Genomic DNA, 20,226 nt, shown 5'->3' on the forward strand with positions numbered 1-20,226 from the left:
TACAAATGGTAAAAATATTTATTATTATATTTTAACATTGTATAAATTTTATTTATTTTTTTGTTATATTTGAATTTAATATTTTGTATTTTTTTTCCTTGAATAGGCGGAAGATCGAATTTTGCAATCCAACATTCGTAATCTACCCACTCCTTCATCACCCTTGATCGAATCGTACTTGAGAGAAGCTGGTTTTTCGCACGTGCTCTTGTAGGTATGGGTGTAAGTTGGACCCGACACTCGTAAGCGCATTGGTGGAAAGATGGAGACTCGAGACGCACACTTTTCATATTCTATGTGGTGAGCGTACTATCACTCTAGAGGACGTGTAATTATAGCTCAGGTTACTAGTGGATGGGTCCTTAGTGACTAGGACTGTTCATACTGATTGAAAAGCTATATGCGACGAACTATTAGGACTAGTTTCAGAGACAATTTTTGGAGGTTGAATAGAAATGGCTTGGTTAAGAAGAAATTTTGGTGAGCTTGATGAGAATTCAGTTGAAACCGAAAGAGAACACGCTCGGGATTATATCTTTATGATAATCAAGGGTATCCTAATGCCAAATAAGTCATGAAATCTCGTCCATTTAAGGTGACTGCTAAAACTCGTCAACTTTAGAGAAGCATCAAACTCAGTTGGGGGTTCTTCGTGTTAACATTGTACTAGGAGATGTGTCAGGCGACGCAACCACGAAAAATTGAAATTGGTAGTTGCATGCTACTACTGCAGTCATAGGCGCAATATCGACTACCATCTTTACGTCCTGAAGCAAACTACCCTTACACGTTCCCACTCATAACAAGGTAAAATTCATTAGATAATCTATTTACCGTGATAAAATAATTTAAAGTCTAAATTATTTTGTTAACAAGTTATTTCAATATATGGAATCATGTGTCGAGTTACGCAAGACTACCGAAAGAGCTGTGAGATATACGGCTTCTGTTAGACCAACGATTTGAAGCGGAGGTAATTATTTTTTTAAAATTTGAATTATTTATTACGATATTTGATTTGAGATTTAATAGTGTATATATATAACTAATTATTATTTTAATATAATTTTGTATGGATGCCATACGAGGATCCAGCAATTCGGGAATGTATCCCGTCCGAATTCTTGGTGAATCCCAACATCTGGCACGTGAAGGTGTCATTGGTAGTGTACGTTACTATAGAGATGCATGAGTTCGATAAGGTGTCGCGACAATTCGAGTTCAAGCAATTGACTCTAGTGGCACCTCAGGACCTCGATGATCTGCATCCTATCGACTTGGTGGGGAGGCCGGATGAGAATTGTATTAGATTCCACGCCGAATATATCAACATTTGGAGTAATTGGTATGAGTTTTTACCTTCTCGCGAGGCCATTTTCATTCCAGACTTACCTTGCTATCTCGAGTACATGCCTTGGTTTAGGCTTGTTGGCAAGCCATACTTGCGAAGCGAAGAAGATGGGAGTGGAAAACCACATACGAGGAGGCCACAACGGTCGCTGACACATCCAAGGTCTAGTGAGGTGGGTCCATTGTTTGCATATACACAAGAGCCGACATCGATGCCCACACCACCCCCTGGTCAGTATATGTCATCCTATTCTGGTGCGTATGTGAACCCTATTATTTTTACACAAGCACGATATATTCCACCACATTTTTCTATTTCTCCACATTACACAATGATGCAATTGACATTTTTGACAACGACAATGTCAACGACGACGTATAGGATGTCCATGTTTCGGCCACCGACTAAGAGTCCAGTCATTATGCCACTGGTGTACAAAACACAATATAGTTATACCCCTACGCCAATGGTGACACAAACACCTCCGGGATTATGTTCTATTAAGATAGATCATCTTCCCAACCACCTATTCCTAGACCAGAGGATGCACGAGGGAAACTGAGAAGTAACTAATCGAAATCAACTATGGACGAAGGAGAAGAAAATGAGAGGCCTGTACCAAACCTATACCAGAGGTTCAACCAAAAAGGAAACCGACTTGCAACAGTCTACCATCCCGATGTGGCATACATTCTGACACAAGATAATAGTTGATTTACTTTATTATTGTACTTATCATGTTAACATTTCAATAAATATCAAATGTGTTTATTGCATCGAGGTCAAACATACTTATTTTTTAAAATAAAAATCGTTTTTCATTAAAGTTGACTTTTGTTATAATTTATTTATTTGTATTGTATGGTAAAAATGTGCTTTTGCAAAGTACAAGTTGATTGCAGTGAATAATTCAATAGATCTATTAATGAGGTGTTGTTCTTGTATCATCCTTTCGATGTAGACATGATGGCACTGTATGCCCTAGGTTCCTACACCACCCGCATTACCTCGATTGGTTTAACTTCTCCCGGATATCCATGTTGTCTCATATTCAAGTGGACATCAGTCGACCTTTTGGTTTGCGACACAATGATCTATCGACTAACAACTTGAATATAGTGCTTGATACAGGATTTACATTCATCTGGAACCAATGGGAATACATTTCTCCACACGTTGTACATGTTTACCAATTTGTAGACTTCGTCCACAAAACTCATTGGATCCAAACGTACACTGCGGTATGTTGCAACTGCATAGGCGCGTAGAAATCGAAGTGCGTCAAATATACCATAGTCACAGGTTCAGTTTCTAAGGTGTACAGGTACGATCCCCTGACAATCCTTTGGTTAGTCTGTCAAACTCCGTTACCCGAAATCATAGGTCTTCACATGAGTGACACATTGGATGCATACAGTTCACTCGTGTTATTGCCTTCCTAATTTCTTTCAGTACATCATCGCTCCAAACATGGTCGCCCTAGAGCCTAACATAATTTTCCGCTTGCTTTGGAAACATTTTAGCCAAATAGAAATATGTCTCTTTGACATTTGAGGTTACCGAAAAATGACGAGTTTCTTTCAAAATGAAATTGATGCATTCTGTCAGGTTTGTTGTCATGTGCCCATAATGTAGACCCTTGTCGTAGGATTGTGTCCACTGTTCAAAAGGTATGTTGCAGAGGTAGTCCGCCCCGTCATTATGTCCACTGCCATATCTCATTGTACGACGCGTCCCACCCACTATGCATCTTCTTCAATACCTTGTACTTTGCAATCCACACCTTGCGGTATGAAGGTGTGTAATCGAACTGGCTATGAATCTTTACAATTAGAACTGACACTGAAATTTTAGACTCGCTTTGACCATAGGTAGTATTATTTTCGCGATCATCTCCGAATCTAATTTCAGATGATCCCGTGAAATACCTGCAACACAAGTACGTTAAGATTAGCAATTCAACTGTGTTGTACACTAAACCAGTATTAGTGCAACACCCGCGACAACACACATAAGCATAGCAGTATAGTTCTTTATCATCCACAACATTGTCTTCTTCTTAAAAAATGCCATGATTTTCTATTCAAATTTGTTGTCTCATATTGCGCACTTTGTCTCGAACTTGTTAGATCAGGATTTAACCACATGGAAGTTTACCCCGTTCTTGATGCTATATCACTTCACTGGGACGATAAAACCATTTTTAGTTGAGAACTCTTTCCTCACTTCTAAATCACCCAAATCTAAAGAAGAACTCTTGTGGCTCAACCTTATGTGTGGTAGTTCTACAAACTCCAACCCATCTTCTACGAATAGGTTTACATTATACATGTGAGTTAGATGTGAGTACGTCATGAACCGTGGATCTTCTTCAGCATCAACGCTAGGACCTTTACCATATGAACCTCAATCTTCTAGTTCAGTCGGAATCAATGCAATTTCTAAACCATCGACACCAAGCTCCCAGATTGAATCGTCATTGGATTTAGTCCCTTTTTCATTCTTGACTCCACCAACATCTATCGTGTTAGATGTCCCCTCAGCGATAGATGTTATAGGGAGTACGTCATCCCTTTTTGTATAGTTGTCAAAATGTCCAAAATCACCTGTTGATTGCCAACTGCTAGAAGTTGATGTCATTCCCCTGTAAGTGTTCCCAACGTTGAACATCGGCTAAATAAATTTCAAATCAAAACCACTAATTGAGTGTCATGCAACGGTCTTACTACCAAACCCTGACAGCTCGGTGCTCTAGTTGTTGCAGTTAAAATCTAGGGCCAAAACAGTTGAGTGTCTTCCCATTGATGATTCTAGGGTATCATAATGAGAATTTTCTAACACACCGGTGAACCCACCACACAACTGTGTCGTTGGACTCTCGATTTGTTCTTCCGTTTTGGCCTCTCTAACAGGAACATATGTCGACCTCCGAAGGCCTTTATCTGTCTTTGCAAACTCAGCATATAACTCGAGAAATGGTGATCCACTGCCAATATATGTTTGCACCATTGCCTCCAACCCCCTCGCACATTTGATTTTGAAAGCGTCATATATGACGGGGTCGACCAAAGCACAAAACCGATACTTAAAAGATGATACTCTCATCTAGTTGGATCCGACAATTTTTTGCCTAATTCTTTTTCAAAGTTTTGGCAATTCAATATTCTGGTTAAAAGCCATCGCGTTATGTTCTCTGATAAAAAAACAACACCATTCTCGGTGTCACACACTTCACCGTCATAGTAAATAATGATATTAATTCTTCCACTCATTTTTAGATCCGGATAACCTATTCCACATGTTCAAAACAAAAACATCATACAAAGAAATAATGTTGTAATTAAATATGAACAACAAAAATCAATGCTTACTTTAAACAAATAGGTTGCTCCAACTTATGCCTTATGTGCAAACTTCTTCTCTTCTAATCTTTTTACGGTTTTTCTTTGCTCGTAAATGCATTTTGCCACTCAATGCTGAATTAAGTTGGTTTTATAGACCGAAAATGACTTGTAGTTGGTTCAGAAAATTCCTCAGACTTAGTGGGGACTTGAAAATTGTAGAGAGAAAATACTCCAAGTAGGACGCACTGTCAGCAAAAGCACTGAAAGAACGTCTAGCTAGAAGCATTTTCAGTACCATGTTAGTTGAAAAAGCTTTTAGTTGGACGCACTTTCAGTGCTTCTGATGACAGTGCATACTACTTAAAGCGTTTTCTCTCTATAAATTTCAACTCTAGCCTTATTCCAAGAAACCCATCATATATCTCGGGATATATTTTTTGAACCTCATAATTTGAAAATAATAGATAAGAGAATAAATAATTTACTAAAAAATTGGATCAAACTAAAATTAAGAAGGCGGAAAAAAATTAATAACTAATATTTCATCGATGCCGAGTAGGCCGAGTTTCGATTATGATTCCAATTCAATTTTTTAATTCAAATATACGATTGGCGTAAATACAATGTTTTTAATTTTTTGAAATAAATTATTATTTAACATCTCCAAAAATTAATACAAAATAAATAATTAAAAATATCAAAAGAAACCTTAAAACCCTACTTTTAAATACCCTAAAAACCAATAACCTTAATTTTAAAATTAAAAAAATGACGCCGGAAAAATCATGGGAAAAACGCTTCTATATGAAAGTGTTTTTCAAAAATGGCCTATTCCCGTAATTTTTCCTAAAATCAACTTATTCATGTAATTTTTTCTGATATTTATTGGTAAATTAGTCTTAATCATTAATTATTAGTTAGTTGGGATGATACTTTATCATTAATTATTAGTACTTAGATGGAACGATACTTAATCAATAATATCATCATTATTTTGAAAAGGTGTTATTATAATGTGATAAATCTCAATACTATATATCAATTTTGATTTGATGTGTAATTTCATAAATGAAATTTTGATTTGATTTAATTCTCATAAATTATTAATACGATTATTTATATAACATCATTTTCAGTTTATATATTGCATACTCATATAATTATATTGATCCAATATAAAAATAAATTGATGTCTTTTTTCCGAATAAATGTATTTATTTCTTTAAATGTGTATTGTAATAAGGCCCAATTGGCCCAAACTATTTACAAGACAAAAAATGGGTCGTCCAGGCCCAATAGTCCAAAACCTAGCCCACCTAGCATCCTAAACTTCCCAAACCCTAGCCCCATGTTCAGTTCAGCGCCGCAAGCCCCCACGATGCGCTCCACCTCCGCAAGCCCTCGCCGCCGTGAATCTCGCGCACGCACGTACCTACAACAAGCGAAGGAGATGAGCAAAAAATCGGGTCAACTGAATAGATTTTTTGGTTTTCATTTTTTCTTTCCCATTTTCGGCTATTTAAAAAGCCATTTGTAATCTGTAAAAGAAGAGGGGGAAAATACCGAAAGAAATTGAAAGGCAAATAGATTTTTCTTTTTGAAAGACAAAGGTTTTCTTTCTCTCTGGTTTTTACCTCATTGAGATTATCATTCTTTTATTTTGTTTCATATATACATATATTTTTTTTCTATAAAGTTTCTTTGTATTTTTATTTATTTTTGTTTAAAATATAAAGAAAAGGGACGAACATACCTATTTTCGTCGGAATCGCTGAGTTGGCACCCCTCTCCGTCGCGATCGGAGACCGGGGCGGCCGTGGCATGCCTCGATTGGCGGCGGTGGCATAAAGGAGGAACCCTAGCAGAGCTTCTCTGTTATTTTTTTTTCTGAATCAAAGAGGAAAATGAAAATTTTAAAGGAAAATTTGGCATTTATAAGGGTTATGAAATGACGTCGTTTAGGGCCTGCTTCAATGGCCTCAAAACGACGTCGTATAGGGCCAAAACCCGCATGTGTGACCCGACCCGCTTGGTAACCCGCGTGTTTAGGGGGATATTTATCTCCTTGGTCCCTTTACTCTCTAGTCGTTTTTAATGCAGTCCTTTTCATATTTATAATTTTAACTCTGTGTTTTATTTTTTGTTTCAATTTGGCCCATTGTTGCGCATCGTTTCAGGGAGACGGGTTATTTTCATTTTAGCCCCCTCAGGGAATGCGCGCATCGCCATTTAGTCCTTCATTTTATTTTAATTACATTTTTTTTCTTTTCTCTTTTCAATTTGTTTTTTTAAATTGTTATTATTATCATTATTTATACACGTATTCTTATAGTATACACATGCATGCTTCTTTAATATATATATATATGTTTTTATAGTATATGAATATTTTAAACTTTTTTTTATGCATACAAGCAAATTTTGATATACGTATACTCTTATATTTTTTTTACTTTTGCAAATAGTATTTATGTATATTACCATATATTTTTATTTTCATATATTATTCTTCACTTTTTTTTACAAATATATATATATAAATATACATGTACATTTTTGAATATACATATATTTCCTATATATTATAATTTAAAAATATACATATATTTTTACAGCATATATATTTACATTTTTTTAAAACATTTTTCATTATTCTATATATATTCCATTACTTGAATACATATTGTACATATATAAATATTTAAATATATACATATACGTATACCTTTTTTTTTTCTTTCTGTAAATATATGCATATGCGTTTTTTTTATACTTTTATTTTATTTTTAATACATGTTTTGTTTGCTTTATTGGATATATTTCATTCCTTCTATTTGCATGTATACTTGTATATGTGTTTTAGATATATGTGTACATATGTTTGCGACTTTACTGTTATATTGTATTTGTATATATGTATTTGTAAATATTTATTCGTATATGTTGCAAATTAAAATATTTGTATCACATTGTACATTAACTTTTTAACATACCCTTTTGAAAATATATTTTGGCTTTAACTATACATCAAAGTTATTTTCTTGATTCAAAACCTTTTTTTTTGAATAAAAGCAATATTTGGAGTTTGGGATTTTCGAGGGAAATTGAGCCCTAACGTATTGGGTTCTGATTTTCTTTGATGATCTTAAATAACCGATGATATTCTTTATTCAAAATGCATGAGCATAAAAATCATTTTTGGGAACTTAACTTGTCGTGCCCTAACGTATTGGGTGTGGCCTGTTACTTTCTCAAAATGAAGATTTTCGCATAAAATAAAAGTGATATTCAAAGTTCGGGGATTATGAGGGATTGTACCCTAACCTATTGGGACTCGATTTCTTTACATGACTTGAACAATTGGTTATCCTTTTACAAATTTCATCATTCAAGCTTATCCTAAAATCTTTTTAACTTTCAACACTAAGACATCAAATAGTCAATTTGGTACCGTTTTTGGGCGTTACGAGGGTGCTAATCCTTCCTCGTGCGTAACTGACTCTCGAACTCGTTTTCTCAAAAAAACGTAGACCAAAATAATTTTTAAGGTGAGCCGATCACACCTTAATAAAGGATCGGTGGCGACTCCAGTTTTTATTTTTAAAGTCGACAACTAAATTTTTATTTAAAAAAAAACGGTTTTGACAGCTTGGCGACTCCGCTGGGGACTTTGAGAGTCGAGCCATAAGCTGATTATGTTTGTCTTTGTGTCGAAAATCAAAAGTTTTAAAATTCACGAGTTCCCTTCGCATTCATCGTTTTTTTTTTATTTTGATGTTGGCAACTTTGCATTTTCATTTTGCATTTCACTCTTAAGTGGGAGCGAGAAACTAGTCCTTCGTGAGGTTTTCACCTCCGTACAGGGTAGTGGACCGCTTCCGGGATACATCCGTACCTATGTCTTCGTGAGATTTTCATCTCCGTGCAGCCATAGGGAAATGTATCCCCCTGAACTGAACTCGATCCACATGAGCCTATAATGGGTGAGGATCGAGGAATCTGCTGGTTCGGGTACCCCTTACTCTAGAAACTAAGCCTCATATAGTGAGCTTTAGGAACTTGCCCTAGGTAGAACCACTTCGATTCCCTAGTATTCACTCGAATAGGTGTTCTATTTATTCTTGTTTGCTTTTCCTTTGTACTAACCTGTTTTCTTTTTTTTTTTTGTTATGATTGCATTGCATTTTCATCATAAAAGAGGTGTTGATTCACGTTCGGTTGTTAATGGAGAGCTTGTCATAAGGAAATGGGTTTCTTGATAAAGTAGAAAATAATACGGTTGCCCGAATATGTTCCGAGAAAATACAACAAGAGGAATGTGATAGTTTAATGGAGGACTACATAACTATTGCTCCGTTGCCCAAAGACTCAAGCTGATGAAGATTATTCGAGAGCTGCTGAACTCTTTTTTTGAAGGGAAGCAACGAGCATCACGACGATAAAGGAGCAACGAAGCACGGCCCGGATCAAGTAAAAAGGAGATAGAAGAGACATCCCTTTTGAAGAGTTCGTGAGATTTATCTTAATGCTTGAATGAAGAAGAGGATCGAATGACTCCGCCTATAAGGGCAAAATCGTATATATATCTGCTTTATGTAAAGAAATTTATTTTCTAGTAAAGTTGTTCTAATAGAATTGAACCAAGAATCAACGTCTCTTTTTGCATTCACTTCATGCATTTGCATTACACAACATCACGTGCATTAAGGACCATTAAAAGACCCTAATTGAGTAAAATTATTTCAGCTAAAAAACCAACATTCCTGTGGTACCCGAACAGAAACTAAAGGAATGGACCAAAGGTTGGAGAGATTAGAGCTGATGCAAATACAGATGCTAGAGCAATTGGCCAAATTTCAACAAGATATGATGGAACAGATGCTAGAAATCCAAAGAAATTTGATGAGCTAGTTAACCCAGTTATTGGATATGAGGTTAGGAAAAGGAAAAAACCCAGTGGTCCACTTTGGGAATGATAATGAAGGCCCTGCATATCTTCCAGGCTTTACCCCAACAAACATCCAAGCACAACCAAACACATATTCACAAAGGGTAATTGTTAACATTCGACCACAGTACCAGACCAATACCTCGACATCGGTGAATTTCGCGACAGGCTCAGGTTCCAATCTTAGGGGCAATCTAACTAATCCTGTTGTCCTCGATGATCTAGCAGAAACAAAACAAGCGAAAGTAGAGTTTTCAAAACAATTTGAAGATCGTTGCAAACGGAATGGGCAAGAGTGGAACTCCTAAGACAATACTTCAAAAGTCTCGAGGAAGAGGAAAAATGAGGTGAATAATGTGGGTAGGTATAACGAGGGTTATTCAAAGCCGATTACCGCAAACCAGCCAAAGACGGTTACTATTGGCCATCAGATCCCCCCAAGACAAGAATCTGGCACAAAGCAAAACATTAAGAAGTCTCAATTTGCACCAATCCCAATGTTGTACCAGGAGTTGTATCAAAGTTTATTTGACGCACATGTTGTCTCCCCTTTCTACTTGAAGCCTTTACAACCTCTGTACCCCAAATGGTACGACACAAATGCGTAATGTGACTATCATGCGGGAATTACAAGGCATTCTATAGAAAATTGCACTGCCTTTAGAAAGCTGGTCGAAAGGTTTATCAATATGGGCATTGTCAAATTTGAGGATTCATTCAGTACAGAAAACCCGCTACTTAATCATACGGATAATGAATGGACTGCGATGAATGAAAAAATGTTGGGAAACGTTTACATCAGTGCCGAACACGAAGAAACAACTAGAGAAGAGATCTTGTTAGATGTTCGCCCTTTATAAACCTGGGAATGTTCTAAATAGTTGGACTGCAGAGGAAACCCTGTAGTATTTAGAGTCTGTTAGAGTAATGTTCAGAAAACACTTGTTGCTTTCAGCCTAGAAGCAATAAGAATTTCTTTGTGAGATAGGCTCACGTCTAAACATTATTATTTTAATGAAATACATTATTGCAATCATCTTTGAGCAAATGTTCTTTCATTCTTTACGTTTTTTCCATTCTTTCAAATTTTTTCTGCCAAATTATTCATTCATTTATTCATATTACTCATACATTCTTTTGGATATTCTTCGGTACCCACTATGGGTCCCCAAATATCAATAACATGAGTGATGCTGCAACAGACCCAGAATCTCCTTTTGAGTGAGACATATGTTTAGAGGGATCTCACAACTTTGAAGATGACATGGATTGTAGCTTATTTCTGGACTTATTAAGGATGGTAGAGCAGGAAGGAAATTTTACCTCATGAGGAGACAATAGAAACTGTGACCTTGAGGGAACATGCATGACCGGAAAAAACAAAGTAAGACGTTGTTGAGTTACTTCAAGCATTCAAAGATACTTTCGCATGGTCATACCAGGATATGCTAGGTTTAAGCGCCGTTATTACAATCTGAACAACAGCACGATATCAGAAGTTTACAGAATGTTCAAGGCGAATATCATGAATGGTGCAGTGAAAACGTTACCGGGGCAATGCCATTCTTTTCAGTTTATCACGATTTTATCATTGAAATTGAAATTCTTTCTCTTCGAGTTTTGGCTAAGCTGAAATAAGATGAAGATCCAATCCTGATACGATTAGTTGAACCTAATTGAAGGAAAATGCTAGAAACTATTCATTTTGGTCAGATGTACCAAGAAATTAATGATGCGAGCCTATAGCGAAAGGTTTGTCCCAGAGAATTCCATGATGGCGACCTAATGTTGAAGAAACTCTACAAAAAGTATAACGGATGCCAAATTCAAAAGAACCTTAGGTTACAGAGAAGTTTTTTTTCCCAAAGGAACTTTGATTGTGAGCGAGATGGATGATAAGTCCTGTAAACTCAGATTCAGTCAGGAAATGCTCCACTTAAAGAAGGAGATGACCAGGGTAAAAACCCGCAAAGGGCACTTTGAGTCATTAAAAAATGATGAAATGAAAAAATGAGAAAGTGAAAAGGAAAATGAAAAAGTAAAAGGGAGAGGCTAAGGTGAAAACCCGCAAAGGGCGCCTTAGACCAAAGGGGATTTGAGTTGAAAACCCAAAAAGGGCGGCTCAAATATTGATCAGAATAGGGCATGAGGTTATCAAAGCAACTCAAATACTATCAGAATGGGGGCATGCAGTGGTCTTGCTATACCTGAATCAACAGGAAAGGGTAGGCGACATTTTGGGGTATCGACAAAGTACTCTAGATCTCCTAAACACATGTTAAACTCAGAATGGTCTTCAAAAAGTCTGTACAGCAAAGTTCAAGCTGCGATATCTGGGGCACCTAATGCTTATACTATTTTTGTTATTCTTGGAACATTTCATTCATTTTTAAGATACGTATTCCTAAATCAATTTCTTTGTTATCCATCTTTATTATCCTTGATAATTTATTCATTTCGAGCTATGGTCAGAGCCAACTCTATTCTTATTCATGATCTTTTTACAAGCATGTTTCATTAGAATAATGATTCATAGACTAATAAAACTTTCACAATGGAGGTTTTGCATATTACTCTAGAAGTTTCTAAATAATACAGGAACCTGAAACAAGACTATTGTTTAGAACGCACCAGGTTGGAAATCTAATAAGGAGAGGACTAAATTCAGACATCCCTTTGAGTTTTTGCTGTCTAAAATATCGATTGATCAAAATGGCAAGATGTCGTATTGGTGACAAAGCTTCAATGAACAAGCAAGTAATGATCACCGAGTAATAAGGAGAAATTGTTCTTGGAGAAGATTTCTTCATTTGTGCATGAGCATTTGGTACAACACTCTGGGAATGGTGTAAGAGACCAAAAAGTTTCACATCTTGTATCCTTGAATTGCGATAACAGAGGATTGAGAAAAGCCGCATATTTTTACCATTGGGTTACAGTGGGAAAACAGTGGTACAATTTTTGCATCCCAGTGGATCAAACTTGGAAGTTTACAGTGGGGGCAATCCGGTCAAGTGTTTCTTTGGAGACGCCAGCTGAGCAGGAAGGTGTTATAACATATTAGTGATGAAACCTTAATAAACTTAGAGTAATAATAACCCAAGCGTTAAAATATCATTTTCATTCAAATGTCATTCATACATGTCTAGTTAGAAGCATTTGATTCATTCTGATCATGACATCCTAATCATTAGGCATAATTAGGTTCACTATACAGGTCATGTTCCCTAGAGAACAGATCAGTGATGCTAGCAGATCTTGCCTTCCTGCATCGACAGTGAAGCAGATTGAGGACACCAACCTCGCCTCCCTCGGTTGCAGTGGAGCAGATTGAAGATTTCAGATCTTGTCTCCCTAAGCAGTAGTGGAGCAGATCAAAGATGGCAGATTTTACCTCCCTGTGGTTACAGTGGAGTACATTGAAGCCAGTAATTCTACTTCCCTGGACAGCAGCGGAATAGATTGAAGATTTCAAATCTTTTCTCCCCAAGCAGTAGTGGAGTAGATCAAAGATGATGAATTTTACCTCCCTGTGGTTACAGTGGAGTACATTGAAGCCAGTAATTCTACTTCCCTAGGCAGCAGCGGAATAGATTGAAGATTTCAGATCTTGCCTCCCTAAGCAGTAGTGGAGCAGATCAAAGATGGTGAATTTTACCTTTTTGTGGTTACAGTGGAGTATATTGAAGCCAGTAATTCTATCTCCTTAGGCAGCAGTGGAATAGATTGAAGATTTCAGATCTTGTCTCCCTAAGCAGTAGTGGAGCAGATCAAAAATGACAGATTTTACCTCCCTGTGGTTACAGTGGAGTACATTGAAGCCAGTAATTCTACTTCCCTGGGCAACAGCGGAATAGATTGAAGATTTCAAATCTTGTCTCCCCAAGCAGTAGTGGAGCAGATCAAAGATGGCAGATTTTACCTCACTGAGGTTGCAGTGGAGTACATTGAAGCCAGTAATTCTATCTCTCTAGGCAGTAGTGGAATAGATTGAGGAAAACAGATCTTGTCTCCCCAAGCAGTAGTGGAGCAGATCAAAGATGGCAGATTTTACCTCCCTGAGGTTGCAGTGGAGTACATTGAAGCTAGTAATTCTACCTCCCTGGGCAGCAGTGGAATAGATTGAGGAAAACAAATCTTATCTCCCTAAGCAGTAGTGGAGCAGATTAAAGATGGTGAATTTTACCTCCCTGTGGTTACAGTGGAGTATATTGAAGCCAGAAATTCTACTTCCCTAGGCAGCAGTGGAATAGATTGAAGATTTCAGATCTTGTCTCCTTCATAAGTGGCGGAGTAGATCAAAGATGGTGAATTTTACCTCCCTGTGGTTACAACGCAGTACATTGAAGCTAGTAATTCTACTTCCTTGGGCAGCAGTGGAATAGATTGAAGATTTCAGATCTTGTCTCCCTAAACAGTAGTGGAGCAGATCAAAGATGGTGAATTTTACCTCCCTGTGGTTACAGTGGAGTACATTGAAGCCAGTAATTCTACTTCCCTGGACAGCAGCGGAATAGATTGAAGATTTCAAATCTTTTCTCCCCAAGCAGTAGTGGAGTAGATCAAAGATGGTGAATTTTACCTCCCTGTGGATACAGTAGAGTACATTGAAGCCAGTAATTCTACTTCCCTAGGCAGCAGCGGAATAGATTGAAAATTTCAGATATTGCCTCCCTAAGCAGTAGTGGAGCAGATCAAAGATGGTGAATTTTACCTCTTTATGGTTACAGTGGAGTATATTGAAGCCAGTAATTCTATCTCCCTGGGCAGCAGTGAAATAGATTGAAGATTTCAGATCTTGTCTCCCTAAGCAGTAGTGGAGCAGATCAAAGATGACAGATTTTACCTCCCTGTGGTTACAGTGGAGTACATTGAAGCCAGTAATTCTACTTCCCTAGACAACAGCGGAATAGATTGAAGATTTCAAATCTTGTCTCCCCAAGCAGTAGTGGAGCAGATCAAAGATGGTAGATTTTACCTCACTGAGGTTGCAGTGGAGTACATTGAAGCCAGTAATTCTATCTCCCTAGGCAGTAGTGGAATAGATTGAGGAAAACAGATCTTGTCTCCCCAAGCAGTAGTGGAGCAGATCAAAGATGGCAGATTTTACCTCCCTAAAGTTGCAGTGGAGTACATTGAAGCCAGTAATTCTACCTCCCTGGGCAGCAGTGGAATAGATTGAGGAAAACAAATCTTATCTCCCTAAACAGTAGTGGAGCAGATTAAAGATGGTGAATTTTACCTCCCTGTGGTTACAGTGGAGTACATTGAAGCCAGAAATTCTACTTCCCTGGGCAGCAGTGGAATAGATTGAAGATTTCAGATCTTGTCTCCTTCATAAGTGGTGGAGTAGATCAAAGATGATGAATTTTACCTCCCTGTGGTTACAACGGAGTACATTGAAGCTAGTAATTTTACTTCCCTGGGCAGCAGTGGAATAGATTGAAGATTTCAGATCTTGTCTCCCTAAACAGTAGTGGAGCAGATCAAAGATGGTGAATTTTACCTCCCTGTGGTTACAGTGGAGTACATTGAAGCCAGTGATTCTACTTCCCTAGGCAGCAGTGGAATAGATTGAAGATTTCAGATCTTGTCTTCCTAAGCAGTAGTGGAGCAGATCAAAGATGGTGAATTTTACCTCCTTGTGGTTACAGTGGAGTATATTGAAGCCAGTAATTCTATCTCCCTGGGCAGTAATGGAATAGATTGAAGATTTCAGATCTTATCTCTCTAAGTAGTAGTGGAGTAGATCAAAGATAGTGGATTTTACCTCCCTGTGGTTACAGTGGAGTACATTGAAGCCAGTAATTCTATCTCCCCGGTCGGCAGTGGAATCGATCGAAGAAAGCAGATCTTGTCTTCATGTATTGGCATGAAGTAGATCGAAGAAAGCATATATTGTCTTCCCATACTGGTAGTGAAGTAGATCGAAGATACAAGTCTTATCTCCCTGAAGTTGCAGTGGAGCAGACGAAAGTAACTAATCCTATCTCCTTGAAGTTGCAATGGAGTGGATTAAAATCACAGATCTCATCTCTCTGAAATTGCAGTAGAGCAGATTGCATCAAGATTTATCTTTAAATTGTAGCCGAACAAGTTGAAGCTATAAGAATTATCTCCCTGAAGTTGTAGAGGAGTAGATCAAAGATGGCAAATTTTGTTCTTTTGAGAAGCTACAAAGTATGAATCCTATCTCTCTGACATTGCAGTGGAGTGGACTGAAGCACCAGTTCTTATACCACTGAAGATGCAGTAGGAAGGAACAAGGCTACTTGAGGAAGAAAAGCACTAAAGAAGTCGAGCCTCAATAAGCCCGGGCACAATTGGGCTTTTAGTCTTTGCTCTGTTCCTGTTACACGGCAACGAGCAAAGAGGGGCAGCTGTAATAAGGCCCAATTGGCCCAAACTATTTACAAGACAAAAAATGGGCCGTCCAGGCCCAATAGTCCAAAACCTAGCCCACCTAGCATCCTAAACTTCCCAAACCCTAGCCCCATGTTCAGTTCAGCGCCGCAAGCCCCTACGATGCGCTCCACCTCCGCAAGCCCTCGCCGCCGTGAATCTCGCGCACGCACGTACCTACAACAAGCGAAGGAGAGGAGCAAAAAATCGGGTCAATTGAATAGATTTTTTGGTTTTCATTTTTTCTTTCCCATTTTCGGCTATTTAAAAAGCCATTTGTAATCTGTAAAAGGGGAGGGGGAAAATACCGAAAGAAATTGAAAGGCAAATAGATTTTTCTTTTTGAAAGACAAAGGTTTTCTTTCTCTCTGGTTTTTACCTCATTGAGATTATCATTCTTTTATTTTGTTTCATATATACATATATTTTTTTTCTATAGAGTTTCTTTTTATTTTTATATATTTTTGTTTAAAATATAAAGAAAAGGGACGAACATACCTATTTTCGTCGGAATTGTTGAGTTGGCACCCCTCTCCGTCGCGATCGGAGACCGGGGCGGCCGTGGCATGCCTCGATTGGCGGCGGCGGCATAAAGGAGGAACCCTAGCAGAGCTTCTCTGTTATTTTTTTTCTGAATCAAAGAGGAAAATAAAATTTTTTAAGGAAAATTTGGCATTTATAAGGGTTATGAAATGACGTCGTTTAGGGCCTGCTTCAATGGCCTCAAAACGACGTCGTATAGGGCCAAAACCCGCATGTGTGACCCGACCCGCTTGGTAACCCGCGTGTTTAGGGGGATATTTATCTCCTTGGTCCCTTTACTCTCTAGTCGTTTTTAATGCAGTCCTTTTCATATTTATAATTTTAACTCTGTGTTTTATTTTTTGTTTCAATTTGGCCCATTGTTGCGCACCGTTTCAGGGAGACGGGTTATTTTCATTTTAGCCCCCTCAGGGAATGCGCGCATCGCCATTTAGTCCTTCATTTTATTTTAATTACATTTTTTTTCTTTTCTCTTTTCAATTTGTTTTTTTAAATTGTTATTATTATCATTATTTATACACGTATTCTTATAGTATACACATGCATGCTTCTTTAATATATATATATATATGTTTTTATAGTATATGAATATTTTAAACTTTTTTTTATGCATACAAGCAAATTTTGATATATGTATACTCTTATATTTTTTTTACTTTTGCAAATAGTATTTATGTATATTACCATATATTTTTATTTTCATATATTATTCTTCACTTTTTTTTACAAATATATATATATAAATATACATGTACATTTTTGAATATACATATATTTCCTATATATTATAATTTAAAAATATACATATATTTTTACAGCATATATATTTACATTTTTTTAAAACATTTTTCATTATTCTATATATATTCCATTACTTGAATACATATTGTACATATATAAATATTTAAATATATACATATACGTATACCTTTTTTTTTCTTTCTGTAAATATTTGCATATGCGTTTTTTTTATACTTTTATTTTATTTTTAATACATGTTTTGTTTGCTTTATTGGATATATTTCATTCCTTCTATTTGCATGTATACTTGTATATGTGTTTTAGATATATGTGTACATATGTTTGCGACTTTACTGTTATATTGTATTTGTATATATGTATTTGTAAATATTTATTCGTATATGTTGCAAATTAAAATATTTGTATCACATTGTACATTAACTTTTTAACATACCCTTTTGAAAATATATTTTGGTTTTAACTATACATCAAAGTTATTTTCTTGATTCAAAACCTTTTTTTTTTTGAATAAAAGCAATATTTGGAGTTAGGGATTTTCGAGGGAAATTGAGCCCTAACGTATTGGGTTCTGATTTTCTTTGATGATCTTAAATAACCGATGATATTCTTTATTCAAAATGCATGAGCATAAAAATCATTTTTGGGAACTTAACTTGTCGTGCCCTAACGTATTGGGTGTGGCCTGTTACTTTCTCAAAATGAAAATTTTCGCATAAAATAAAAGTGATATTCAAAGTTCGGGGATTATGAGGGATTGTACCCTAACGTATTGAGACTCGATTTCTTTACATGACTTGAACAATTGGTTATCTTTTTGCAAATTTCATCATTCAAGCTTATCCTAAAATCTTTTTAACTTTCAACACTAAGACATCAAATAGTCAATTTGGTACCGATTTTTGGGCATTACGAGGGTGCTAATCCTTCCTCGTGCGTAACTGACTCCCGAACTCGTTTTCTCAAAAAAACGTAGACCAAAATAATTTTTAAGGTGAGCCGATCACACCTTAATAAAGGATCGGTGGCGACTCCAGTTTTTATTTTTAAAGTCGACAACTAAATTTTTGTTTAAAAAAAAAACGATTTTGACATGTATAATTGAATCAAAACTAAAGCTTCATGTGTATAATTGCACCGAATTAAAATTCATGCATCAAATTAAAGTATAGGGATTACAAAATTATTAGTAAGCAAAACTTCAAAAAATTAAAAAATTTTGTTTTTATAGAGAATTTTATAATTTTAGGAATTTTTAAAGAAATTTATAGTATTTTTTACTTAAAAATTAAAAATTCCTTTAAATATGAAAATTTTGTAAAAATGCAAAAAAAACCCTAAAATTTTCAAAAAACACCATAAATTTCTTAAAAATTTTCATGAAATTCTAAAATTTTCTAAAAAAACCTAAATTTCCAAACAAACAAATTTTTTAAAATTTTTATTTCTTTGAAGTTTCGCATATACTTATAAGTTTTCTAAAAAATGTTTTTATAATTTTCAAAAATAATATATATAAAATAAAAGACTAAATTACTAATTAATAGGTGTAATATATTGATAATTAAAAAAAACATTTCATTACTTATCCAATACATAGAAAAATTGGTTAAAGGGACAAGTTAGCATTTCCTGTCAAAATTATTTTTGGGCCAAAAAGTGTAGCAAATAAAAAACAGCATCAGAATTCCAAATAGAATTAAAATGATTTCCCCTTGGAGTGAAAGTACAAAACAGCTACTATTTCATCATTGCAAATATAAATGAATGAAATCCACAATCCAGGATGTATCTCTAAATTCCAAATGAAATAGTGATTAAAATATCATAATTTAGAGGCAAATATGAAGGGGAGGGGCTTGGCCACCAAATTGATTTTGTTTTTAGTTTTCTCCCCCATTTAATCCTTTTAAATATGATGAAATTATAAATTAACACATAATAAATTTATATTTTAGTCTATGAAAAAGTTACAATTAAATTTCGACCCTGCAAAAAGAATTTTAAATTTACTCCTGTCATAATTCATTCAATCTTATCATGAGTGGATGATTCAGTATTATCCCTTTTAGACATCGATTAATTTATTAAAGTTTTGTCGCGGTTAGATATGTCTCTAAAATTTTGAGCCTATATCTTCAAACACAAAGGAATTAATGCAAAACGAATATCAATTAACTTAAATACAAAAATTAATTAAAACTACTTGCCTATGAGTTGAAAAAATTTAGTAAAAAACTTTTAAGATCGATAAAAGTATCACAAAGGTTTATATACTAAATGTTGGATTGTATTTTTGTCCTCTTTACTTAAAAAATGGATAAATCAATCCTTTTACATTAGGTTAAAGAGTGAATCAATCATTCTGTTAAAAATTTCATACATTTCTATTGTAAAAAACTGGTCCTTATACGTTAGTACGAGATACACATGACATATCACGTGTAATTGTCTAGTTATCTATCAGTCACATCAGTTTTTAACAAGAAAAATGAATATAATTTTTAATAAAAAGAATCAATTTGATCATTAACCCAACATATAAAGAATAATTTATTTATTTTTTAAAATAAAAATAAAAAAACAAAATGCAATCCGGACATATTTTTAGCCTCAAGAACCAATGGATCATAAACATTCTACATCAGTGTATAAAATGCGGGCCAGGCATAAGGAGATTCTATCTTTGAGCAAGAAGCAAGAACCAAAATGAATAATTGGTAGCTTTAAGACTTGGGAAACAGATTGAGGCAAAAAAAAAAAAATCAAAGTCAAAAACTGAATGGTAGTAATTGGGCTATCCCCGACGTATTATAGAGTGGAGGCTTTTCCTTCTCTCACAACTGACGACGCATATTCTTCGATCAATCTTCGTCACG

The 20,226-nt window shown here is 35.7% G+C and overlaps 1 protein-coding gene across 2 annotated transcripts; it reads left to right on the forward strand.

Annotated features, from left to right (window-relative positions):
- Positions 1-106: 106 nt before the first annotated feature.
- Positions 107-2,171, forward strand: LOC107919683 (uncharacterized). 2 transcript variants are annotated; one of them, XM_016849082.2, is made up of 2 exons: positions 107-1,605; positions 1,733-2,171. In XM_016849082.2, exons 1-2 carry the CDS (start codon positions 1,077-1,079, stop codon positions 1,822-1,824), a joined length of 621 nt encoding a protein of 206 aa, XP_016704571.1. In that variant the 5' UTR covers positions 107-1,076; the 3' UTR covers positions 1,825-2,171. The 2 variants fall into 2 exon arrangements, with proteins under 2 accessions (XP_016704571.1, XP_040966160.1); XM_041110226.1 differs by having other exon boundaries at positions 125-973; positions 1,096-2,171.
- Positions 2,172-20,226: the final 18,055 nt, after the last annotated feature.

The sequence above is a fragment of the Gossypium hirsutum genome, chromosome D13, assembly GCF_007990345.1.
Source record: "Gossypium hirsutum isolate 1008001.06 chromosome D13, Gossypium_hirsutum_v2.1, whole genome shotgun sequence".
Lineage (NCBI taxonomy): Eukaryota > Viridiplantae > Streptophyta > Magnoliopsida > Malvales > Malvaceae > Gossypium > Gossypium hirsutum.